We start from the raw sequence: 26,599 nt of genomic DNA on the forward strand, positions 1-26,599 counted from the left end.
GCAACACATTCAATATACGATAAAAGATGGGTTTATCCGAGAGTGGGCTTGTAAACATTTTAGATAAAGGTCAAAGGGTACTATTTAGGTAACTGCAACCCCGACCCCCCACCAGGTCTTATTAAAAAGGTAGAAAACTTTTGGCCTCTTTCCCCCTGCTATCCCCCCACACGCTTAAAAGGACCATTTTCACTTCTCCCCCCCCCCCCACCCTCATTGCAAATAACTTCTGGAGGGGAGGAGGGACCTCATTAATACAATAGGGTGTGATTTTTGAGCTGTTGTTGTCTGACATATGCTAAAAGCGGATTCATTCATTAGCCTTATAAGATGAGGGTTTGCTAAAAAAAAGTCAAAGCATTGCCATGCAAGCTGAGAAATGGTTTGGCACAATTGCCAACCTAAAAAGAATTGAGAGTAGCCCACCCATCCTGGATGCCACCTTATGCAATGTTCATAGGGCTGCTCCCCCAATACTGGAACAGAAAAACAAATCAGCCACTCAGTTCGTTGATGTTTTTTATTTTGCTTCTAATTAAAAGTAGACGTACAATTCTTTTAGCCATAGGTTGGCATGAAACTGTTAAGCGCTCATTGAATGTACACAGCTTGGATATTATCTATACGTTAGGAGTTGTTAAAATAATATACTGACATTAAAATTTTGTGAATGTCTCACTGGGCAGATATAAAATAGATCGAATCCTTTGCGGCAAACACCTATCCTAGTCACGGGAGTACCCCCTCCCTCCCTGGGGGGAGGAGGCGGATGTGGGTGAATAATGAATTCAAGATGGTCGTTCGTAATCTGTCAATTTTTCATTCTTGTTCCCTGTCGGTGTTACTCCACATAATCAAACTGTCTTTCAACGCTTTCTTTATAATTTTGTACATCGCAAAAATGACTTACCGTAATGATTCGATTTAGCGCCCTCCTTCCAATAAGCGCCCCCTTCCGAATAAGCGCCCCCCTTCGAATGTGTTTTTGTAAATAACGCCCCTATTCCAATAAGCGCCCCCATTCTAATTAGCGCCCCCATTCTTATAAGGACCCCTATTCTAATAAGCGCTCCTATTGTGGATAACTGGCGCTACTGAAGTCATTGACGTCAACGTTTAACTAGATAAACTCCTGACCGTTCACCGTACAGTTCGTGTATATATTTACTGCTAAAATGAACAATTATTTTAAAAGTAACTGAACTTTTAACAATTTCTAACTGTTACAGTTTCTGGTATTGTTAGATACATTTGGTTGTTTCTCAAAAAATTAAATAAGCGCCCTGTCCCGAATAAGCGCCCTGTCTCGAATAAGCGCCCTCCCTCGAGGTGCCAAAAGTAAATAAGCGCCCCGGGCGCTAAATCGAATCATTACGGTAATCTATTTATGTATGGTCCCATAAACTAAACTTTCCTTAATTCACTTTTCTTTTGAACGCTAGTTTGAAATGGGACTAAAATTCGAAAGTCATATTCTTTAAGGATATATAGACATTCTTCGTTTATTTGTAATTATATTGCGTGAAGATACAGTCATATCTGTGATAAAAAAATACATCTTGAGTTTGACACCGCTATGTACGTCTAGCACCAATTTTTGATGGGTGGCCTGTGGTACATAGTCATCAAACCACAGGTCTTGACACCCGCGTCAGGCGAGAGGTGGACGACCAGAGTAGTATGCAGCGATACAGACAGATCAGTGCAGTACAGTGGGTCCAATTTTGTCCAGCTAGTGTTTATTGATCGTTCTCTTCTTGTCTTTGCTCATTTTCGGGTTCCTCGCTGACAGCAGATGCCACAGAAAGCCTGTCGCTATCAGGTTGCTGCTATAAGAGACAAATAAATAGAGATCAGCAAGACTATACATAAAAAATGCATTGTCGTAAAGCGCCGTTCTATGTTGCAATTCGTGCACATCAAGCAAAGTTGTAGCCACACCCATTCTCGTCTTCGCTTTTCATCCTTACTCCCTGTAAATGGGCTCAAGTTAATTTTGTACTACCAGTGCGGTGCGACAGTGCCCTTATCCGATGTTTATCACGGAAGTCCACGAAAAGTAGAAACAACTACGCTTAACGCAACGATTACATAACAGCACGACAATTCGGCAAGCGAGTAATGGTGTGGCAGCAAAGACAAAATACTTTGTTTTGCATCGTATGATGTACGGTTGTGAGTTTTGCATTTGTGTGTGTCTTTACCTGTCCTGAAGGCTGTTCCAGACTTGAAAAACTTTCTCCACTGTGCCTAAGATTTCTTACAAGATGTCTGTTGTGTTCATCGGAAGCAACTCCACGCACGCGTACTTGTCCGTCTGAAAACGTAATCACTTGAACGTTATATTTTGAACCTTAAAGGTCTTAAAGTCAGTCCCAAAACGTCTTTGGGACGAGAATGTTTCGTGTTTACGCCGCACTTCGTTCTTAGATTATTTCACGCTATATTTATAACTTGCAATTAAGATCATGCCTAAATTAATTAGAACGAAAGAAACTTTTTCTTGGCAAGCCGTAAAATCAGACCAAAATAAAATTGGACTGAGGACTAACATACCCGATACGTGCACCACAAACGTGTTTCTTTTGCTCTCTATCGTCCCCTGAGGAAAAAAAGGTAAAAAAAATAAGTGGATGAATAGTAAAAACACCGCACCCTCATTGTAACTTATTTAAGGACATTTTAACGCAGTGACCGCCCTTAGGATACTAACTGATAACACCTATTCAGCCGTTGTAACTATCTATCTAACTACGTTCTCGATTTTCCAGGTTGGCAGAAGCCACCAAGTAGTTTAAGACGGAATCCACTAGGAAGTCGAGTAATATTTATTAAAGTTGGACAAAAATCAAGTACCAGAATAATTTAAATCCTATTGTGTTATTTCCTACCCTTAATAAAAGGTAAAGATGTAAGTAATTATCCGTGATAACACCAACAACAATTTCTTATCAGAGTCTGAGAGAATGAATTTCAAAGTTCACAAGGTATAGGCAAAATCTCACGTGTAGCCATTTTGGAAATTCGTCTTAAGCGATTCAGTGGAATTCAGCGGAACTTCGAAATTTGTTTTCGATGTTTGGTGTTGTTAGAAAAGATTTCTTTTGATAAGATATTTGAAGCAGTAACAAAAAAGTTTGCAATAAGGTGGAAATAATTCTGGTACAACAATTTCTTTTCAGAGTCTGAGAAAATGATATTCAAAGTTCACAAGCTATGGGCAAAAGCTCACATCTTTTAAAGCGATTCATGGGAATTCAGTGGAACTTCGAAATTAGTTTTCGATGTTTGGTGTTGTTAAAAAAGATTTCTTTTGATAAGATATTTGAAGCAGTAACACAAAAGCTTGCAATCAGGTGTAAATAGTTTTTGTACATAATTTTGTCCAATAACTACTCGAAGTCCTGGCGGATTTCCTCTTAAGCTAATTTAAAGGATGTTGCTCACTTAACTGTCGCAAATGGGCTCTACTTACTATTGAAGAGTCTGCTGAACTGCTCAATGTTTGGTTCTTGCTCTTGAAATTGTCGACGTGGCCCCTCATTGATCTCGAAGAAGATTCCGATTTGCTGGTTTCTGAGTTCGAGGGTTTCGTTAACAAGTAGCGCTTGTCCTCCTCATGACAGCACAACACTCGGCGGTATTCTTGGCGAACCTGATGTTTAAAACGGAACCAATATGAATTGATGGAAAACAGTCGGTATTATAGTAATTTCTGCCACGTTTGTTACTGTTTGACTGACTGACTGACTGACTGACTGTCTGACTGACTGACTGACTGACTGTCTGACTGACTGACTGACTGACTGACTGACTGACTGTCTTACTGACTGACTTGCTGACTGACTGACTGACTGACTGACTGACTGACTGACTGACTGACTGACTGACTGACTGACTGACTGACTAGCCGGTAATAGTAATAGTAATAGTAAATCTTGATTGACCGACTGGCTGACTGACTGACTGACATTTGATACTCACTTTTTCGTCTCCAACGCAGTGGAACAAAAATATAAATAAACCCTGAAAGAAATATAAAATAATATTTAAGTACCTTCGTTTCGCTGCAGAGTGATTATGATGCTTAGTGATTTTGAATTTGTAAAAGCAAGCCAACTGGACGAATAATCAGTGTATAACGAATATAAATGGTCTCCTGTGATTTACCTGGAGTGTGTTAAAGATGGTAAAAAAATACGCCATAAATAATGATTCTTGATTGATATAGAACACACCAAACATCCATGTGAGGCCGAGAATACAAGTTAGAAGCATACAGGCTTTTGACCAACGTCTACAAAAAATTAAAAACACAAACAAACAAGTGAATAAATAAACAAATTAATCGATAAACAAATTAATCAATAACGGGGCGAGATAGCATAACAGGAGGGCCGTTTTGATGAAAACGGCAAAAACGAAAGCGCTAGTCATAAAAAAACCCAAAAACTCATTCAAAGCGTTAAGTGTAACATCAGTCAGAATTTTAAAATAAGAGATAAGTAGTGCAACTATGAAGGAAAAGGAAAATTTTTTTATTCTTTTACTCAGACCTCTATAAGGCCTCTTGCACTTGCATTGCTCGTGAAAACCAGGCTTTGGGTTTAATTTCCCGCTGAGTAATACTGCTAAATTCTGGGCAATTTTAAACAAAGTAATGTTGGCGGGCAAGTGAAAAACTTAGAGGATTACCAACTGGACGTTGCCAAATATCAATGAACTGCCCTTGCGAATTTTGAAAACACTGACGTTTCGAGTGTTAGACGAAGGACTAACACTCGAAACGTCAGCTTTTTAATTTCGTTACGGCGGTTTATAGACCTTTATCAACTTCTGGGCAATCGTGATTTGTTGTAATTGCAAGCTGTTTAAACGTTCTTACCGTATCCTGCTTGTTCTTTTCCTGTTATTTGATGGACCTGACTTAGCCATAACGTTGAATGTGATCCCTAAACATACGAAGTTAAACTGCAAAGGAGAAAAGGAAAGCTAACTAAACGGTGCCCTTGTGAAGAAAGATAACTGGAATATTATATTGCTTAAATAAGAGTGTCGTTCCGTTTTAACCCACTTATTGACTCTGTCTAACGTGCTTTCTGGCCCTTTTTGTCCTTAGTTTAAAATTTACTTGTGTGCCAAACCTCCTAAAGGTTTAGTTTGCTGTCGAGCCAAGTGGGTCATTAGGTCGAAGCTTATCCCGGTTTCCGCAGCATTAAGCGGCTAGGAGTATTTCTACTCCCCCCTGCATGGAATGCCAGTTCATCGCAGGGTTACCCCCCAGCAGTAAATTCGCCGGTACCCATTTATACACCTGGGTGTAAAAAGAGCTTCTTTTAAATAAATTGTTGAAAAATTACCGCACAATTCTTAAAAGTAGTACTCCACTTACCATCAGTACTAGTAAAACTGGTCCAACAAACGACCAGATAAATCCACGCTCAAGAGAAAGCCAACAACTGGAGAAATGCAAAAAAATACGCACGTCTATTTGGGTCCGCAATGCTAACATGCACATTTGTCTAAAACTGAATATGAGCTGATGTCTCCTCTCATTCTTGCCAACACAATAGGCACGCGTACATAGCATAGAGTTCTTCTGTAAAAAGTTGCATGGCTTCAAGTTACACAAGCACATTACGTATACTCTACAGGTATCAATTTCTAACTTAATCATTTTCATTGCTTGCCAAAAATCAGGTTATAATTTGCTATTAAAAGGGAAGTGCAGGGCCGTACCTAGCGGGGGAGTGAGGGGGGAGGGGGGGGGGGCAGTTGCCCTCGCTAGGAAAACTAAATTTCTAACATAGTGTTTGATTTTGCTGGGCTATTTCTTGTAGCTATATTGGAGTTCGCCCCCGCATCAGAGTTTAGCGGAGTTTGCCCTCGCAGACAAAAAAATCCTATGTACGGCTCTGAAGTGCTTTAGTGCTTTAACGTCTTCTGTAGATCGGCTCTACTTAACTGTTTATAACACTGAAATGACTCGAGGGGAAAGGCTTGGAAATTAGAACTAGTTGTGTTATGTTATTGCTCGTCAGTATTTAAACCAGAACGTTCTTTAATTATTTCTGGATACCACTTACTAAGCAGGGGTGCCGTATCCTTCATGAAACATGACTCCAGACGTTACAACTACTATGATTGGTAAACCTAAACGAGAAAAAATAGATAGTTGCAAGTCTCTTTGTTTCTAAAATACACTCTCGTAATATTTGGAATTTGAAATTAGGAATTCACTCCAAATATCGATCACTGGCTAGACTAGCTTTTCTACTTTTAAGAACAAAATGATTGAATTTTTAATACATTGAGTCTGAACTGACCTAGCCGCACTTCCACATCTAAATTTCAAAGGAATTGAAAACTGAGGTGGCCTCTCCTATAAGCCTGGTGGTTTCTTGGAGGTCTAATTGCCTTACCATAATTAATACTGTAATATTTCAATCTAAAAGTGGCTAATAAATGATGATGATGATGATGATGATGACGATGATGATGATGATTACAACAAAAGGAAGTTAACAGCTTAAGCTCACCCCATCCAAGGCAAAAGAAAATCTTCTTGCTTTTTGTTGGTGCAGTTTTGGTGTGGAAAACTTTCACCAGCATCAGATACAGCATGACTCCCTCGAGAGCCATCCATGCAAAAGCGACCAGGAAGAAATAATGTAATGCTATGGCTATTCCTTTACACGCCAACTTAAATGAAATGAGAACGGAAATCGTTAGGGCAGCGCAGAGAATTTTAGTAAAGGACTCAAAAGAGAGGTCTGCAAGGCGTGCACATTTTTCAGTTTCTTATTGAAGATTTCCAACTTTTTTCTCCTCTCTATACTGAGAGATATAATTAATTATTTGCCCAGAAAATAACAGAGCAATGAACAAACCTCGTTAGCTGTTTTGTTGACACCAAACATGAACAGAAGCTGGGCGAAGATTAATGCCACTGACAAGTTCTTATGAATAAACGTACGACCAGATTTGGAAAACCTGTAATATTAATCAAAAAGACCGCTTCAGGTACAATCATAAAATACATTTACAACTTTACTACGTCATTGTTCCACATATTTTGGCTGTAAACTTGAATGCTGCAGCAGTTAGTAAGTCTTGGAATTAAAGAAGACAAAGACATCTTCAAGAAAAAAAACAGTGTGTCTCTCTTTCATCTTTCCCTAATAATGATAATGATAATGCATTTATATAGCGCATTTTCATATGTATATGTTCAAATGCGCTTTACACGTACTGTAATTTTACTACACAATTGTAAAGGCCAGATCACAACACCGGGAGCTTCGTGCCCTACTCTTTGCAAATAGTGTGTGGGTTCTTTAACGTCCCCTGTTATAAGACTGAAGATACAGGAGACGGGACCTACGGTTTATCGTCCTTTTCCGAGAAGACTAGAATGTCTAACCATTTGCAGATGAAATTACAAAGGCAGCACATTCTCCTCAGTTATTTCAAGACCCTTAGTGTTGGTCCGGTCTGGGGTTCGAACCCACGACCTCCCGCAGTCCGGCGCTCTACCAACTGAGCTAACCAGGCGGCGGTTAGTATACACTAGGGTTTACACTAGGGTTCCCTAGTGTATATCTTACCTAAAGAAGTAGAATGTAAGGAAAGCTAGGCACAAAGCTACAACCGATATGCTCACTCCGACGTAGGTGATGAGAGTTAAAGCCAGCCGATGCTCTTTCTGTAAACAAAAACAAAACATAGACATTTAAGAAAAAATTTCAACTTAAAGCTAATGAACGTCTCATTTATCACGCACTTTTTCTCGTCACATCCCTAAAATCTGAAGAAGCCGATGGCAAAATATAATATAATCAAGTAAATGTACACACCGATAAAGTAGACACGTCTTGTTTAACGCTCATCAAAACTGCAAAGCTTGTGAGATGATAGCAGTGACAAACAGTGTGGGTCGTGTTTGTGGAACTCACTTCACATCCAGCATCAGACCAGCTTATATTTCTTAAAACAGAAAATAGAGAGAATCATCGTTAACGACGCCTACGATCCAGTGCAACCAGAATTGCAAATCTAAAAACACTTTGGTGATTTGTATGTAGTCAAATTCAAACTCTGATTCTGTGTTACATTGATTTGTCTGGCATTTTTGGTTTTATGGTCTAAATTTGTATCAACAGTTAAGTGTAACCCAAAGAACAGAAGCTACGAGATATCAGTGTGACGTCAAACTAACAGCAACTGTAAAGTTTAGTTATTTACTTGTCAGTCTCCAAGAAGACACATGAAGGTTTGCTCTTTCTTCCCTTGCTGTCCTGAAGTAAAAAAACAAAACAAGTAAAAAATGAGGCACTTCACAGTTCGAGGAAAAGGAGCTAGATGACATTTTCAAGATATGACAAATACACACAAAAAACCTACAAATATGCAGAGATTAGGGACCATTCATTTTTTAGAAGGGGGGAGGGCCGGAGGAATCTTGGGGGGGGTCACTTATTTTTTACAGTGGCAAAAGGGGAGGGTCATCGTTATTTTCGTTTTTGAAAAGGGGGGGTCGCGTAGAAAAAACACTGCATTTTCATTCAAATCCAAATCTTTTATTTTCAATAAATATTAAGTAAAATGTGACAGGCCAAGCACGACTCCCGCTGGTTGCTTCAGTCTGTTAACGGAGGATTTGATTAACGCTCTATATTTGATTTGATTTGATTAATGCTTTCAGTGATGATCTTTATGCCATTGTGTTTGCTAGCTCTGTGGCATATTTCGTTAGGTTTATTGGCTCATGTTTGTTGGAAGATTCCTAAAAGCCTTTAAAGGAATGTTGTAGTCTATATTGTGTATCAGATCAGTGGATTTCTAACTGTCAACTCGTATTCTAAAGTGGCGGTTAGTTCGTAGGATAACGTTTCGTTACCACAGTTGTGAGGGTCTATAAAGATCCGAGTCTTTTGAAGGCGTCTGCGTCTCTAAACATTGAGAGCAATGGTTTTTTTGAGTTGTTTTTGTAAGCTCCCCTTAGTTTGAGTGGTTGTGATTTGCGCTCTGGGAGCTATAAAAGACATAAACCTTTACCTCCATTATTGTTGATCTGTTTTGTTGCGTTACTTGCATCCACCAAATAAATTCTATGGCAGTTTGATTACTGCGTTTGAGGTCTCTAGTATGCCGCAACGATCTCTTCTGGCAAATGTTTTATCTAAAGCAAGACTCAAGTTTCAGTCCTTCAGTGGACCTCATCAGATGCTCCTATGTCAAAGTCTCATCGAATGATTTGAAATCAATGATCAATCGATTTGCCGTTTTTGTACTTGTCTGCAGGATCGAAAATTCTGGTTTTTAATTGGCTCACGTAAATGGACCAATTGTGTTAATGTAGTTTTGATCCTTGCTTAAGTGTGTTTGTTTATAAGGCTATTTTTCGCATTTTTGACCGTTAAAGGTCACTTCTGATGCTAAAGAGTGGTTCTTTCTTAGCCGTGCGAGAGTTGTGTTCCACGTAATGAAGAAGGGCTTCAATTCGTGTATATTGCACGGCGTGCGTTTGACTGTAGCATAGATTTTTTTGCGATCAAAGATAATCTTATGCAACACAGCGGAATGGAGCTCTGTCAAAAAAAGAGGTTTGATGTGAATTTTTTTTGAGGTGCATGTGGGGGGGGGGGGTCGCAAAATTTAATATTGCACTTTAGGGGAGGGCCTTCCTTTTTTTACACTACTACAGGGGGAGGGTCAAAAAGTTTCAACTGAATACACACAGGGATTCCTCCGGCCCTCCCCCCTTCTAAAAAATGAATGGTCCCTTAGTTTGGAGCATACAGAGAAATAGAGAACCATTAGACTACCACAGAGACTTACCACAGAATGACGTAATGTTATTACCACGGGATCCTTAAACGTTTTCTTGGCAAGTGGGCGAAGGTTCACGGATACAATGGCTGAGTTTATAGATGGGCGTGCTGTCTGTTGGTCATTCCCGTTACTGCAAATTAAGTAAAAATAGAAATCTTGGATGAGACTCTAGTGTGCAGTCATTCAAATGAAAACTATTGACAGTGTATAGCGGAGTACTCTCGTGAGGTACTGTTTCAACCGTCTTGCCCGATTAAAGAAAGTATGATCTGTTTGGCAGTACCACGAAGTTCAACTCAAGGTTGGTAATGACGTATGAAGGAATCCATATTAACGTAACAATTAGGTCAACTATTTCTACGATAATTGATACTTATACCTTTTCTCTCCTCTGGGTGTCAGCAAGGATGCAATAGTTTTGTATGAAACAAGCGTGGCAAAATTGGGTTTGGAACCTGTAAAATGAATCAATTGATTAAAAATGAGTGTCACTCCTGGTTATAAAGTTCAATGGAATGGAATGGAAAGTTAGCGTAAAGGGACCAAAGTGGCTTTTCACATCATCTATTCACCCTTTAGCTCTAAAACAAAGAAAAGCAAAGCGAGTTGTATCGGAAGTCTCGTAATGGCTTTTGTAAGGGCCTGTTTATAAGGAGGAGAGTTGTCCCTGGTAGGAGGGTAACCCTTTCCCCCGAGCTATCTTTTACCGAGCGTTTATATGAGAAAGTTGTCCCTGTTGACCGAGCCAAAACTTGGCCCTCTCGGTTCAAAAAACTAGCGAGAGTTATTTTGAAATATCTATTAAGGCTGCCTTTTTTAAAATCAAGAACGCTGAAACATCGTCGAAGACCAATTTAGACAAATTTTCCGCCGAATTCGATGTTGTTTTGGCCGATTCTAGCATTTGCGCATGCTCCGTATGTGTCAACTTGTCCCTGGTAGGCGAGGCAAAAATAACCAAACTGTTTATATGGAAAAAAGCTGGCTCGCTCCCCAGGGTCACCCTACCATCAAAGCGAGTGACCCTCCACCCAGGGTCACCTTGCCCCCCGAGCCAACTTTGCAATTTCTCATATAAACAGTTCGCAGCTATTTATAAAGAAACGTATGAAAAGCTCTCTCGCCTGGGGTGGCTCGGTATGGAGGGTAACCCTCCTATCAGGGACAACTCTCCTCCATATAAACAGGCCCTAAATGAAGGAAAGTATAACACGTATCGATCTTTCTGTCCTCGCATCAGCTTTGTCCAGAAATGAATTGCTGTTTAGTGGTGGTGAGAACGTGAGATAATGGTTCAACGTCTTCAAAATGGAGACGGGAAATCTATCGATAGTTCTGAATGTTTCTTCCTGGAATAAAGCTGTAACAATTCTTACCAGTAGAAGAGTCTCCCCTTAAAACAGACGCTGGAAAAGACACTGCGTTTATTGGCGCCTCCTCTCCTTCATCTTGCTGCGACAGAAGGAGGGCATTTTCACTTCTGACATTTTCCAAAGACTTCACACTAATCACTATAGGGAATACAAAGTAATAGACATACAGTTTCTCAAAAAATGAGAACTGAGTAACAAGGTTACTTTTATTTTTTTGGTTGAACTTGAGCTAGATCAGACATTGGGGTGGCCATCTGGACACTGAAAGACAGGTTAAACAGGATAAAAACTGATAGACGTCACCTACCAACATTGTTCATCTCAGTTGAATTACGCTGTGACGAATTCGCCATGTCCAAAGCTACCACATCCAGGCTATCAATAAGTGAACTCGCTTTCTCTGTTTGGGAATCCTATAGTTGAAAAGACAGGAGTTTGCGGATTTTTCAAAACTCTGCACGTTTAAATTTTCCCTTTGCAACCAGTCACCGACTATAGAAGTGAGCGTCAAATAATGACGTATACAATAAAACAAAAATGTCCGTTAATTAGAGCGGTTTTCACTTGAGTGTCGAAAGTAAATTGCGTTCGCTTTGGTTTTGCATTACTACGCTTAGTGATTGGTTTAAAAATCTCGCGCCACTTTCTCAACCAATCAGAAGTAAAACCAAAACCAATCGTGACTTGCTCGCTCAAGTTTTCCCGCGCTTCGTGTAATTGCTTCGAGTTTTGATTGGACAATGGGTTGCTCTACGTCCTTTGTGATTGGCCAGAGTGATTACTTTGGTTTTGGTTTTACGACACTCAATTGAAAACTGCTCTAACCGGGTAAAATAAGAGCAAAATATTCGTTTTAGTGAGTGATATCTTGGCGTAATGCGGGAAAAAACTACCAAGTCATCAAAACTAACGTTAAGAGGGCGTCTCATAAAGCGGTAGGGTGCTCTATAGCATGTAAAAAAATAAAAATAAACAATAACTATTTTCAATAACTTCGATACCATTTACCTTTGGCATGTATTTCCAGGACTGCAGGTTTTTGTTGTCCAAGATATTGCTTGCAGTACCAACGACAGCCTGACAAAAAATAACTCAATCAAGACGAAATATTTACTAATGCTTGGAAAAACGATCAGTAACAAAATAAAAAGTTCGACATCGTTCAACGAGAATTTGCAAAACAAGAAAGTCTAGTAGTTATTTGCTGAGTTGTACCTTTTGCGTTTGTTTGTTGCTATCTATTAACACTCATTGCCAAAGTTTTTCATGGCTAGTTAATCCAAACGGGGGTATAAGAGCAACCTTTTGCAAGTCCATCGTGAACAGTCGACCACAAGTTGCCCTTTCAGGGCCACAAGGCGACCTCAAAAAAGTTTTAAAAGTCTCTGTTAGACCTTTACCGCTCACCTTTACGAATTTCTTTGAGGCATCCGCGCTTTTATTTTTGCTAGTTTCAAGTCCCCTCTGCGATAATACGCCAATGACATCGACAAGTAATTTCAGATCTCCAGCATACAACGGTTTGCCAGACTTGACATCAGTCATTTTTGCAAGCTGATTAGCTACTAAAGACACACTGACGTTTGGATTGTTTAGCTGAAAAGAGATGAAAAAAACTTAATGAAAATGACCATCGTCGTCATCGTCATCGTCACCATCATCATCATCATCATCAACAACATCATCATCATCATCATCATCTTTTCCTTTACGCTTACTGGAAGATATAGGGCCTTAGATTTCCGTAATCAACTGTGTTTTCCGGGATGAGGTGATTAGCCCCATGCCCAATCTTCTACCGGCAGGAGCAGGTAGGTCAGGTTTTGTCTTGGCTCTACCCGTTGACCAATCTCAGCCGGCAAAGCTGCTGGGGTCGCTGGGCCACACAAACTTCACCACCACGCAATGTGTTGACCCATCTTGAGGGAGCTATGTTAGCAGAGAGGTGGTTCTGTCCTGATTGTTATCTCGTCAATGACACAAAATAAAAGCAACAAAACAATAACAGAACGGAATTAAAATTATTATTAAATTTGTTATTTATTACCTGGTTGCTGAGGTCTGACATCCATTTTGAAACGCAATCACCAAGATCAGGTAGTTCCCACTTCGCGGGAGATCCAGTGCAGTGCCTCGAGGCCACCCCTAGGTAGTGGGGGCAAAGGCAACAAGTAAGAAAATGCTTCATGTAGACTACCTTATAGGGATACAAATACAAATACGCTACGTATATGGCATTACATCACGTTGTTGTAAATAAATGTTCAATTACCGACAGTTCCTTCAGGGCAAGCCGTTACTTCTTTACGATTTACCAAGGTTCTTCTCCATTGGATGCCAGCGAAATTTTCTTCTGGGCAGAAGTAATCGTCACTCAATCCTTCGGGGATGTCTGAAAGAAAAGAGAGAGAAAAAAGTTCGCTTGTCCGGCTTTATTTGCCGTTATTTTCATGCCCGGGGGTAGGGGGGCGGGGAAAGCAGGAACTCCCGAGAGGGTACGGCGGTGCTCCTCGTCTCGCTTTAGAGTGTAAATTACGGATTTTGATCTCACTTTGGGTGCTCAGGTCAATTATTTTTAGCCGACAAGGTCTCGCTTGGGTTGAAGAAGTGACAAACGGCGGTCTTCGTCCATCCAGACATAAAAAATTGTATATTTAGGAGTTGAAAAAGCTTGAGCCACGCCCAAATTTAGGGGAGCCAGGATCCACGTCCCTGTCATACTGAGTCAACCAAAAGCCGGTACTGTCATCTAACATGTCTAACTCACCTTCGCAATTTCTCCCATCTCCTGTGTATCCCAGTTCGCACTCGCACTTGTAAGAGCCTTCAGTGTTGGCACAAACTGCATTCACGTGACACATGTGAGAGTCATCTGCGCATTCGTCGTGATCTGCAGAATAAGAATAGCAAATTCAAAATGCGATCTGTAGCTTGGACTTAAAGTACTCATATGATGTTCTAAAAGGTGCTCGAGCGCTTGACAAAGACGATTGAAAAACATAATCCTACAAACTTGACTTCCAGTTAAGAAGACAAGGAATGATAAAATCGTATTTTAAGACCGGAGGAAGACGTTTAGTGACACCGCTTATCCTTTACCTGGCGTCCTGAAGTGAATGTCAGTGACAAGAGCTGGACCGTAGCCCAGTCCGTTCCAGGCCTGTGCATTCAGTACATAGTCGGTCAGCTGCTTCAAGCCATTGATGCGAGCGTGCGTCCCAGTCGCTGTGACAGTGATCTTGTCTTTGTTTGAAGTAACGTTTAGTCGATACAGATCAGCAAAATCGATGTCTTTGCCGTGAAAAGGCGAAGTCCAATTTAAAATAACGTGAGACCAGCTGATGGATACAATGGTTACATTCATTGGAGGATCTAAGGATTACGATAAAACAAGAAAAGCAATGACCGGAGTGAATTTTCGTCGAATAGTTGTAAATAATTATGTCATTGATCCGCAAAGAGGGAAGAAGAAACTCTTCACGTGCGATACTCATGCAAATGATTGTTTCGGCACACCATCTAGTACTAACAAAACAATTTGACCTTTCTCCCAGTTGGTAAAACCATGGCACTGCTAATGTTAAGGTTAATTTGAATAATAAAAATCTAGCTGTATATTTGAAGTACTTCATCTTTTTCGTGGTTCTTTGAAATGCTTCAACCGCAGACTTATAAAAGAAATCAATCAAATATGAAAATATGGTCAGAGGCGGCAATAGTTATACATACCAAGGACGGGTACAAGAGGAATTTGTCGCACCACATACGCCATAACGTGAAACGTGTGACTATACGGGATGTGCTCTATAGAATAAACACAAGACGTTGCATTGCCATCATACACCTCAAGCGAGTTCTGTATCCCATCGAAATCCTTCCATTTTACAAACGCGCGATAGGAAAACACCTTGTATTTATCACGTGGCTTTTTCCATTTGACTCGTAAGGCCTGGTGTCTAGCAATTTCTAACTGTTTTTCCTTGACTGAAGATTTATCTGCAGAGTAACACCAAAGTAAAGATATTTGCCATTATAGCTAATTATATGGTAGATATGTCACACATACTGTCTAAATAGTTAGTTGACACAACATTAATTCTCAGTAGGTACTTAAAAGGAGCACAGAGAGTGACGGATGTTTGGATTTTCCTAGCACGCACTTCACACGCTTCCTCGTGCGTTTCCTCTGCAACTTGCAACCTTTGTGGAGGCTAGCAGTGGCTTGCTAAAAGTACTAGGTGATATTTATTTAAGCATTCTGCGCGAAAGATGTAAATTTTTTACAGACTTTACAATTGCAAACAGGATTTCCCCAAGGTAGCGATCTTATGAAAAGTGCGATCTAAATAGTTGCTATGCGGAAGACCACGTTAATCTGACGACTAATTTCTTACCATCATTATCTGTCTTGACGGTTGTCACTGCTGGAGCACTGTCACGAAACCGTTTATCACCATAACGTGCCACTTGCACAATGTACTCGGTATCATTCTGCAGTCCATCAAGGAGAAATGACGTCATAGGCCCTGCCTTGATTGTGATGGGTTTTTTGTCGGAATCGACCACGCTGTACGTAATCTGGAATATTCAAATTCGTTTAATTTTTCTTCATACTGGTTAATGCGATTAGACCATATTTTCACAAATGACATGATGAATACTCTTTTTTATCAATATGTGTTACTTTATAATACTAGAAATATCAGTCAAAATAACTTTACGTATTAGGCATGTTTAGTTGTTGTTCAATAAGCGTTTCCAAATCAGTTGATAGAGTTTTTGCGAACCTGAAGCCAGGCATCTGCTTCAGCAAGGCGAAATCAATAGATTGCAACTTGGTGAGTCTGATGAGAGCATGTGTAAGAAATTCAGAAATACCACCCTGTTCCCTCCGTTAAGCACGCGCCCTACGCCAAAGAACGGATGAGACAGGGCTCCGTACAGTTTTCGCGTCAATAATGATGGAATTATTGGGGTTTAAATCCAAGTGTAAACGTGTTTATCTTGTTTTATTCTCGTCTTTACGCTGCTGGTGCATGGAAGTTGACCGCGAACAAAAGCCCATAAATTGTATTTTTATATAATTACCTTGTATCCCGTGACGTCTTCATGACTGTTTGGGGGTGCAATCCATTTTAATAATACACTTATAGCTGATTTCATCTCCACAGTTAAATTGAGTGGTGGGTCTAAAACTATAAGCCGAGAGCAATAACGACCATATAAACACTAAATTCAATTAGTTAGCTTTACAAAAAAAAGTCTACGCGATAGAAACGTATAGAAACGTATTGTAAGTGGATGTTTGGTATCACAAGTCGTACCACCCAGTGTGCATGTTTCACAGCTTTTTTGAGTTATCTCTGACGGACGATGCTGTGACCTAATGATTATACAAGAGGTATGGCATGACATGGCAAAGATTCTCCTACTCTAATAAACAAAACACTTTGCCGAGGGGTGGAGTACTTGCGATAGACTTGCAATCCCATCGAATGGGAGTAAACAATACTGCACTCCTAGTCGCTTTACTACAGAAACCGGCTTTAGTCCTAGATTCAACATGGGAAGCTACTAGGGTCAAGTTTCTCTCAGCAAGACAAGTTTCTCTAGCGCTAGTCAAATGATCTTAATTAATAAGGACAATCGATGGACTTTACAGTAAAAGTACAAATCGATCAGTGGACAGTTACGCAAGACCAAATGTCTGTAAAAAATGTTTACCTTCAGTTTTTGTTGTGCATTCAATCATCTGGCTCGATTTTCCGACACCAAAACGGAAAGCGTTTTGAACACGAAATATATATGACGATCCTGGATCTGAAAAAAGGGTTATCATGAAGTCAGATCAAGATGACTAATGACACAATAAATCGTTTGGTATAACAAGAGAGTTAGCCTGATAATACAGACGCCTCTAAGAGACGAAGCCGTTGTAAAACGTTTTCTACAACAGGGCGCGCGTGCCCGAGGCGAAAAGTCTGGCCGTTATAGAGAGGTAGCTTTAAAATCTGAATGAGGTAGTCTAGCCAGTTTTAATACGTGTGGTTTGTTTACAGCCCGGTTTTTGTAGATTTTTTTGGAGTTCGCACTTATTCAAACCTCGCTTGCCAATCACGCTCACGAAGATCTTAAGAAATGCTAAACTCAACAGCTTTTTTGGCAGTTAGTTGTAAAGTTCTGGCGTTATGGACTAGGCAATGTATATAACAACATATTACTGGAATAAATGTTGATCACTCTCAGGAGAGAATCGTGCTTCCGATCAATGCATTGAAAGCGGTAAGCTGTCTGAATCAGTACCAAACAGTAAGCTGTAGAACGAAACTTAGACACACCTAGATTAGTGAAGTTGAGCGTGGTTATCTTACTCCCAAGCGACAACTTTGTCCAGTTGGAAAACGAGTCGCCCCAGTACCATACATTGTACCCTGTCAATATGTCGTACGTCATCGGGGGCGGTCTCCAGGTGATTGACAGCCATCTCATGGAACCTTTACAAGTGGAGTTAATCTGTGGTTCCTCTGTTAAAAATAAAAAAAAAAAAGTAGTTGGATATCGCAAATCTTTTATTAACGGGACGAAGAAGAAGAAGAAGAAGAAGAAGAAGAAGACGGTCAACAACAACAACAACAACAAGCAACAACAAGGACGAGGAGGAGGAGGAGGAGGAGGAGAAGAAGAAGAAGAAGAACAACAACAACAACAACTACAACAACAACAGGGAGGAGGAGGAGGAGGAGGAGAAGGAGGAGGAGACGAAGCAATAAGCCGTTACAGTACAAAGAACTGTCCAGTGTCGACATCCCCACTAGTGATAGGCCTTGTTAGTTCCTGCTTTACTTACCTAGCTTGTGAAGGCAAATCCAGTTCCTCTCGTGAGATGCCATCTTTCGATAGAACACCGCCAGATCTTCGTACGACGCTTTGACGCCCATTTCAGGTTGGATTTTCTGTGCTCCGGCAAGACTCAAATGGTGTTCTAGAACGTTTGATCGGTTGCTTCTCGCTGTCGCTTTCAACTTACTGTACGAGACTAGAGCCATTTGATTGCAGTTCTGAAATAGCGCCAGCCCTGACTTGTAGTCCCACGTGAACATCACGTGAGACCAGACTTCCGGTTTAAGTGTTAGATATCCCGTCCATTCTCTTTCCCCGTCATTCACTCTTACGACAATAGAGTTGTTTGCTCTTTTGTCAGAGTCTTTATAAATTGTAAAACCTTCTGAAAATGTAAGATGACTCGACGTACCTAACAAGTATCTCCTATGTTTGTTTGGAGAATATTTCAACCATAGAAAAACCGTCAAGGCTACTTTGCATTTTGCAGGCCCTGCCAAACAAGAGCCGGTGAAATTTCCTAGGTCGACCCAGGCTTTACCGTTAGTGTGAAGGAAGCCGTTTCCAGGCCCCTTGTAGTGGATGTTCTCGATTTTGCCATGTTTCACTCCAGTGACGTTGTTTTTGATATCCAAAATACCGTGAGGACGATTTAATGGCCAGTAATGCGCCGCAGAATTAAACAGACGAGGATTTCCTGAAAGAAAAACAACGTTTGGAGCTATTTTGTTGTTATAGTTTACCATTTTGAACCTTTTAGTTATCCAAGATTGACCCTCTTTAAACCTCTAAACTGATATTAACTGAAATTACTGATACTACAAACAGGAAATATAGACCTAAAGTTGGGCAAATGAGGTCTTCCCCGTGCAAGCCTGCTGTAGATCAGTTTGCCTTGTTAATTAATATGCAAGGTTAATGGGAAAAAATAGCGGTGATGTCATAAAAGAAGCAACAACAACAACAAAAACAGAGCTCGAGACATAAAGAGTAATTACGTTTACTGATCGGTTTAGATAAACATTCTTTTCTTAAAGTGATTTTCAGTATAATGCCAAAGATCTTTCCAGTCGGAACTTTTACTGAGATTTATGGCGTATTTGGCATTTTAATATTTTAGAACGACTAAAAATTCGGCGGAAATACTGTGGTTTAATTGGAGGGAAGCTCTTTGCAATTGCTTGCGTTGCATGATAAGCTACAGTATTGTCAGTCTTATAACTTATCATAAACACGCGATGTCGAAACGTAGCAAGGCCCAAGAGTCACTTAATTTGTTCCATTCTTCTCTAGCAAAAATAACCCCTCAAACAAAATTTAAATTCACAAAGGCATAATGCCAAATTCTTCACTAGCTAAAACAAATAACGGTCCTGTCAAATGAATAAGGTAAAATAAAGCTAATTCAGAGAGAAATACTACCTTGCTAGGTATCACTTAAACTGTGAGTTAAACTATGAAAACATAAATTTTAACCAGTTGTATGATGCGTAAACTAAACGTTTGTAACATCTGGCCAGCGATAACCGGTTCATTATTTAGTAGTTCTAGTGAATGTCATGGGCTAGTGATTTTAGAAAGACCAATGCTAATTTTTCGCATGTATTACTAATAGGTGCGCTTTGAAAAATCATAATTATTATGTACCTAGCCTTAGGCATTATTACGAAATTATTGCTATAGACACCTAACTATTCAGGGACACACTTAATTGTTTAACTGCATGACTATTCGAATTCACGCGATCCGTATTTAGATGGACAGCACGGGATGGACGAACGTGATCGAGAAATGATCATGTACACAAATGTTTTCAGTTATTGTATCTTCGAAAAACAGAGGCCATTATAATACTCGAGAAACAATTTTTATTAGAGATCGAAGTGTTTTCTTTCCACAACGATTCATCGAACAAAATCTGGAATGATGCTATAACGGCGCAGCGTAAAACATTAAATTATCCTGGTATGCCATGTAAAAGAACTTGTAACCACAAGCTTTATGATTATAATAGTCACTTACCAGCGTTTTCTTCGCTTCGTAGAAGGGTTATCAACAGCACACAGCAAACAAATTCAATTGTCTTCATTTTGCCAATTCAAAACTGAATTCCAGAGTCAATTATTCGCTGTCGATGAAAATATTAGTTTAGTCTCCTTCGCACCCAGACAAGCAATCAACAGGCCTGTTAATGCTTCAAACAAAAGCTTCTTTTAGCTAAGTAACAAACTGATGCCAGTTTTAGCACTTAGAAATTCATGCAGTGATTTATCGACCCTTAAACCCTTTAAGAGGTGTCAAATGGATGGATGGAAAATGAATTGTAAAGCTAAGCATCTTGGTAAAATTAAACAATAAGGGGGCGACTGCCTACCAGTCTTGCCGTGTGAATGATAATTACGTTTTTTCGCTTCACTGCTTGACTATCTAATTAAACTCGTTTTGTCTTTAAAATTGTTTCAGCAACTCTTGTGGTAGATTCCTACCTTTGGTAGTCTTTGAAACAGACAAGGGACACCTTTTGCATTAAATTCAACCAAAGGAAAACAACAAGACGATGCTTATTTAAGTCAACAAATAATGAGAATTTTGTTATGCCCGCCCTTTTGACCCCAAGCTTTAGAAATGCCTACTCGTCGCGGTTTTGGGTTGACAGATTGAATATCATTATCAAGTTGTTTTCAACTACAATCGCATGAACGTTAGAAGATTTTGCAATATGACACCAAAATATGACGTCACTAATCAGTACTTTGATCTCCTTAGCTACATATGCATGCGTAAAAAAGTTTTGAAATTTGCCTTGATTTAATTCTCAGCTGAAATCTGTTAAGCTAAGATTTTATTCAGCCTAAATACACAAATATACCAGCAAATAAATTTAAATTTTGTTGAACGTGGCCTGTTAACCTTACACAAAACATTAAATTAAATAAAACTGCTCATTTTGGTGCAACTTCTAGTTCACTGTAGGTCGATTTTGGAAAAGCGTACAGCTAAACATGGCAAGCGAACGATGTGGGATTCAAATTAATTTTACCAGACTGTGTTGCGTTACAACTTTTGACTTTCTTGGGTGTAATTGACTTGGTAAATAAATATGAATAAATTAAACACAATCAGCTGTCGCTGAAAGAAAATGAATACATTTATAAAAGAGGTACGTCAAAAAGAGCATTTAAAAAAAAAGATTTATTTTAGTTCTGCATCAGTTATTCGTTTCTATCATCTAAAATCTTCCTTTTTACGTTTTGGATTATTTTTTTGGTGTTTTACTACCTTAACAAAGAATAGTGCCTTCGTTCAAAATGAATGTTATCTTCGGCTTCGCAAGCTGAAATGACCCTATAAATCATAACAAGATGGTTTATTACAAATGTTAAGTCGCAAAACGGGTAATTTAAAAATAATAAATATATATGATAAAAAAGGAAATATGAGATATGAGATATGTCGTAAGAAAAATGTTATCTGCTCGAGACGTCAGTTCGTGCTCGTTCATTTTTCCCTGTTTGTAAAACACCGCATGTTTATCTTCCCGTATGCCAAAAGTACTGCCTTGCTTTTATTTAAAACATGTATGCGAACATGAAACAACGAAAACAGAGATAACATTCCTTCATTTTTGAGAAATGTATCAGTAAAACGTAAGCGAATTGTCAAAACCGGAAAAGAAAACCTCATTCGGTACCAATCATTACTAATCATTGAACTCTTGCAGAAGCTTGCAGAAATCTTTGGTTTTATCTGCTCAGAACTGGAGTAAAATATACGGGAAAAGAATGCCCTCATTACTTACAGAAGAGCAGCCTTGAGAACGTTCAAGTTTTAAAAGTAGCTTTTATATAACGTACGTCACGAGTCATTTCCGCCTACAACAAACAAATGCAAAAGATTGCATTAAGTTTATGTTTTTCTATCATGATGCATGGAGCAATAGTAGCTATAAAGTAACAAGGATGATCTAAAAGATGGAACTCAATTGTACAAAAGAATGGCGATGTTCAACAAGATTCAGTAAAGTTTTCAAAAGAAGGAAGAGCCTCACGTTAAATTGTTAAGTATGGCAAAATTGAAATCCATTTATACCGTCCTTATCCTTCTCATTTTCTAGTGAGTTCTCGTATTTGTCCATCAGAACTGCATCAGAGTGCTTTTCTTATTTCTTATTGTATTGTCGACTAGACTGTATAAACCTCTTACGGTATGTCTTTGAACGGTCGGGGTTCGTAATAGTGATGGTTCCAGAAAACTGACACTAGTTTACACAATGATAAAGTTACTATACCTTAATTCAAAGAATTTAATGGAAAAAACATACTAGGACGATAATTAGCGTGTTAACGTAAGTCTGAGTGTCTGAAATTGCAATACCAGAGGCAGAATGAAGGCAGGCACGCGTATGTAGAGTTATGTCCTTTTGTCACATTGCCAAGGGTGCGAACATGGCGCGAAAAATAGTGTTTAGTTCAGGAACAACCCGGAATCCGATGTCGTATAATTTCCGTAGTCAGCAGTCGCGTTTATAAGTTTCTCACACATTTGTTTGGCCTATAAAATTCTGTCAAAGACTCCGGGAAAATTTCGCGTCAATGTCTGGAACCTCTGGCAACTTGGCGGGAAATCCTAAACGGGTGAGACTCATGTTTTCCGAGTTCGCGCGCAAACGACTCGGCTCGTCTATAGATAAGAAATCAACTGTTGTGGGGCGGCTTGGAAATGAATTTTGCTCGAGTAAGCTCCATACTTTGACATCGTTAAAAACTGATATGTGCATAATTGTCACTAAGACTGAAGGTTACCACTACACTGTATTCTGGTAGAAAATATTCAACACTCAAGCTCCCAAGCAAAAGTAAATTCTCACCTGTCATCAAACGGCACTCATCAAAATGGCGGATGAAACCTTGGCATGCTTCTTGCGGAATTATTATGCTTGTAAATGCCACGTTTTGACTGACAGGACAGTTAATAATTTCGTTCTCAGTTAAAGGTTCCCCTCTTCTCAACTCGATCGTCTAATGTAATAACGAAAATGATTTTAGTGCGAAGCGTATCTGAAAGAAACCTGTTTCACTCAAGCTGACCCCAATCAAAATGCCAAATGTAGCTGAAAACAATACTTTTAAATAGATTATAAGCTATTATACTTTGTCTTGAGCGGCGGATTTGTGGTGTTTTGAGGACATACATGTAATTAAATGTTTCCACGTATCGGTTTCCTAAAGATGTCAAGCATTTCCAATTCTTCCGTCGTTCCGACAGGAATGCGGTTACGCCTAAGACTAAGGAATTCTGTTACTCACGTAGCGCTGATAATTTAATTTGTAACATGTGTCATCGTGATTAAGTAAATGTATAACTCTTTTCGCTACAATCTTGGACAAAACTAGTTGAAACAAAGGCATTTCACGCAATTTTCACAAATGGCCTGACCTGAAAGCGGGTAAAAATATTTTATCACCCTCTGCCCTTATTCAATGTTGTTTCTTGAAATTGGGAGAGAGGGTTGCAAAATTGAACTCCGTTAGTAGAAATTTGTTAAGTGTTTCAGCAGTTTTGTCTATGATTGTAGTTTGCTTCACAATCGGAAAACCTAGAATAGGCCCCAGGGTGCTCCCATATATTTGAACAGGGCAGGGATGCTCGTCGTCGTCGGATTTTTTGTCTCATTTAGAGTGTTCTGGGTTAAACGCCAATAATTTTAGCCGTCTAGGTCTCGTTTAAGGTTGCACACAAAAGAAATATACAAATATAAATCTTTTTCAGTTTTAGTTTTTTGGTGTCTTTGAGGTGTCAAAAACAAAAGGTTCAGCCACGCTCAGATTGGTCTCTTTTTTATAGTGGTTCTTTTCAAAACTTCCTACCAGCATTCCTGAGCCTATCGTTAGACAGTATCACCCCCCCCCCCCCACCCCCACCCCCAGGAATAGGTTTCATTTTACAAACTGTATTAAAAAAGCTTTAGTTATTGACTAATTTCAGCAGAAGTAATTCAGATTGGCTCTATTCCGTTGTTCTGCTTACTGGGAAATAAACTCAACTTTAGATGTAAGCTAAAAACAAATCATTGCTTTTAGTTGGTAACAGTTGTACCTCTGACAGAACATAGTAATCATGAGTAATAGGATTGACTAAAAAGACAACTACTTTTATATGATATGAAGGAAACTGGCAAAACAATCAAAATCACTCTGCCCATAATAGATGTGAGACTGAAAATATTTCAGCAAAACTATGTGCACCAGTGATTACAATCAACATCCGATCGTCAAACCGTCCTAAGTCTTTTAAATCCGATATTACCTGATTACAACCATTCTGACAATTAGTACAATTGACACTCATCGAATTAAAACGTCTCGTCATCAACTATCGCAAATCCTGCTTAAACTTATCTTCTATTGTGTGTTATCTGACGAGGACGGAAAAAGGAAATACCATTTTCTCCAATGAATGCACGTAATTACAAGTGTTATATTGAGCAGGGATTATTCCTAAACGTGATAGTAGCCATTTATAACACAGCTGAATGTAAATTATTCATTGGTTCTAAAGGCGCAGACAAATGTTTGGATTAAAACTAAACTGAATTCAAGAAAGACATGTAATATACAAAGAAAGAAAAATACCAATTATATCGGATTTACAGGCCAGAGGCAATTTTTTATTATTGTTTAATTTTCTGTTTTTTCTTATTGATTTACCAGCAACTTACCATTTATTAACGCTTTCCAGATGAAAGTGTAAGCGATGCAACTTCCAACTTCAATACATTGTCAAACAAATAGAGATTGGACAATTTTCTCTTAGTGTCTAGCCTAACAATCAAAATAAAGCAAAATTGCAATATTTGGCTAAAAAAACGCCAATGTCTTGTAAGTAGCTTTAAAACGCGCTCCTAATTGAGTTTGCGATGTGTAGAAAGTACTAGAAGGAAAGCAGTTGCTGGATTTGTCAGGGATTATTGTAAGATTAAAATAAAAATTAATACCATAAATATCTTGTTATCCTATTACTTAGCAATTCTAAGTCAGTAAGTGCCCATCAACATGAATTTCTCCGATTAATATCAGTTTATTGTAAAGCAGAGAGGTCAGGATGAGAATAAAAAACCATCAACCAAAGGCTATCGTCTTGTAGAGCTCGTGTATTTCCAAACTCGAATATTTCATGCAGCACTAAACTCTCAAACGTACAACTAAGAAAGTAAATAAGAAATGTGTTGCAATCAGTAAGGAGAAATTTTATTTTGAACATGGTATTGAAATGGTTTAGACCTGTTTATCTCAAGAATGAAGCTCTGCATAATACTTTGCTTTATCTTGAACTAGTCGGCAGGAGCATTATGCGCGTTTTCTAATTCCAGTGTGCTAAGGCAACGTATTCATTCACGGTGGCCTTTATCGCTTTCAAGCTATCCAGGCTATCAGCACTAATCTCTAATTTTGGAAGGTCAACAGGAGATGAGATGAGAATGAAAAAAATCATCATCATTTATACGGGGCAAAATTGTACAAAGCCTGAGGCCACAAGGGTGTCATCATCAAGACATTTTGCCTTTGCCTATCGGTAACAGTTCTAGAAACTACTTAACTAAAAGAAATCGGTAAAGTCGGTTCCTAAAGAGTTCATTAAAAGCCAAAAATAGTCGTGAAACGCCTTAACGGAAGTCTGCTACACAATACTGAACTTACATAGCGAACATAATCTTTTTGTTTCAATTTCATCACAGTACGTTGCCTCTTCGAATTGCTGCGTGCAGATGTCTAAGCGCCATTGAAGACGTCTGTAGCTCCATTCAACTCAGTTGACTGATCATAAACGAGGATTTACATTGTAAATAACTACATTTGTGACATAATTCTGATAAGAACGGTTGGTATAGTACAATATGTTTTTCACAATAGAGAACGGAGAAAAAAGCGTGTCCGTAGGCAGTCACAGGACCCTCACGGCAGTCACCTATGCCTTGCATAATTTGTTCGCTATTCCAAATTCCTAAGAATGCCTAGAGCCTGCAGATAACATATTAAAGCTCAATTATACTTGTTCCAGCATGATTTGCTGTTTATAGTATGTTTTCTAGGTCAATAACTTATGTATTAGCAGGGTTGAGTTCTTACCGGATTCCAATGTGGTGATCCTCGCTCCTGTCGTTTCTGTTTTCTTTTGAAGTTCAATGTTATCGCAGTAATCCATTCGGTCATTCATGTAAATCACTTCAGCTATTTATTGATTGTGCTACAAGCATCTAAATCTTATTTAAGTAATCCAATAACCAGATTTTATTACACTTTTACATCAATCAAGAGATTTGTTTGAGTTGTGTATTCATAGTTCCGATGCTTTTGCGGTTACGTCTGTAACCGATTTAAAAAGTAGGTCCGTAATGGGTGCATGCGTTGGGTAACAATTAGGTGAAACGCGGGCATTCATGCAAAGTTCTACCTTCAAATTACTATAATTGCTTTTGGAGTTCAAGTAGTTCTAAAAACAATGCAAAACGTCAGTTGTATTGACAGGTGGTAATTATAACTACATAATATTTT

At 39.1% G+C, this 26,599-nt stretch overlaps 1 protein-coding gene across 6 annotated transcripts; it reads right to left on the reverse strand.

The window, feature by feature from the left end:
- Window positions 1–506: 506 nt before the first annotated feature.
- LOC144639420 (uncharacterized) lies at window positions 507–26,265 on the reverse strand. 6 transcript variants are annotated; one of them, XR_013568156.1, is made up of 33 exons: window positions 20,534–20,623; window positions 20,070–20,175; window positions 18,055–18,744; window positions 17,546–17,731; window positions 16,932–17,027; window positions 16,296–16,402; window positions 15,602–15,785; window positions 14,937–15,203; window positions 14,307–14,579; window positions 13,975–14,097; window positions 13,480–13,599; window positions 13,255–13,352; window positions 12,615–12,803; window positions 12,216–12,284; window positions 11,515–11,620; window positions 11,211–11,345; window positions 10,214–10,289; window positions 9,841–9,964; window positions 8,245–8,297; window positions 7,857–7,986; window positions 7,608–7,705; window positions 6,891–6,993; window positions 6,540–6,702; window positions 6,087–6,153; window positions 5,393–5,459; window positions 4,886–4,971; window positions 4,171–4,297; window positions 3,985–4,026; window positions 3,476–3,655; window positions 2,557–2,602; window positions 2,205–2,317; window positions 1,376–1,829; window positions 507–905 (listed from the first exon to the last, which is right to left on the reverse strand). XR_013568156.1 is itself a non-coding variant. In XM_078498742.1 (33 exons), exons 3-33 carry the CDS (start codon window positions 20,134–20,136, stop codon window positions 1,740–1,742), a joined length of 4,275 nt encoding a protein of 1,424 aa, XP_078354868.1. In that variant the 5' UTR covers window positions 20,137–20,175; window positions 21,847–21,919; window positions 22,915–23,144; the 3' UTR covers window positions 507–1,739. The 6 variants fall into 6 exon arrangements, 5 of the variants coding, with proteins under 5 accessions (XP_078354868.1, XP_078354870.1, XP_078354869.1 ...); XM_078498742.1 differs by lacking the exon at window positions 20,534–20,623 and adding exons at window positions 21,847–21,919; window positions 22,915–23,144 and having other exon boundaries at window positions 507–1,829; XM_078498744.1 differs by lacking the exon at window positions 20,534–20,623 and adding an exon at window positions 26,174–26,265 and having other exon boundaries at window positions 507–1,829.
- Window positions 26,266–26,599: the final 334 nt, after the last annotated feature.

This window comes from Oculina patagonica, chromosome 14 (assembly GCF_052425735.1).
Source record: "Oculina patagonica isolate OP01 chromosome 14, crgOcupat, whole genome shotgun sequence".
Taxonomy (NCBI): domain Eukaryota; kingdom Metazoa; phylum Cnidaria; class Anthozoa; order Scleractinia; family Oculinidae; genus Oculina; species Oculina patagonica.

What these genes read in the sequence shown, in the direction of transcription:
- LOC144639420 (XM_078498744.1), bottom strand. Translation starts at nt 20,136, where the DNA reads ATGAAGACAATTGAATTTGTTTGCTGTGTGCTGTTGATAACCCTTCTA. An exon ending in CGTCAAGACAGATAATGATG is followed by an intron (nt 15,204 to 15,601) that starts GTAAGAAATTAG and finishes GTTACTCTGCAG; the next exon opens with ATAAATCTTCAGTCAAGGAA. An exon ending in TTTCTTTTGCCTTGGATGGG is followed by an intron (nt 6,154 to 6,539) that starts GTGAGCTTAAGC and finishes TTTCTCGTTTAG; the next exon opens with GTTTACCAATCATAGTAGTT.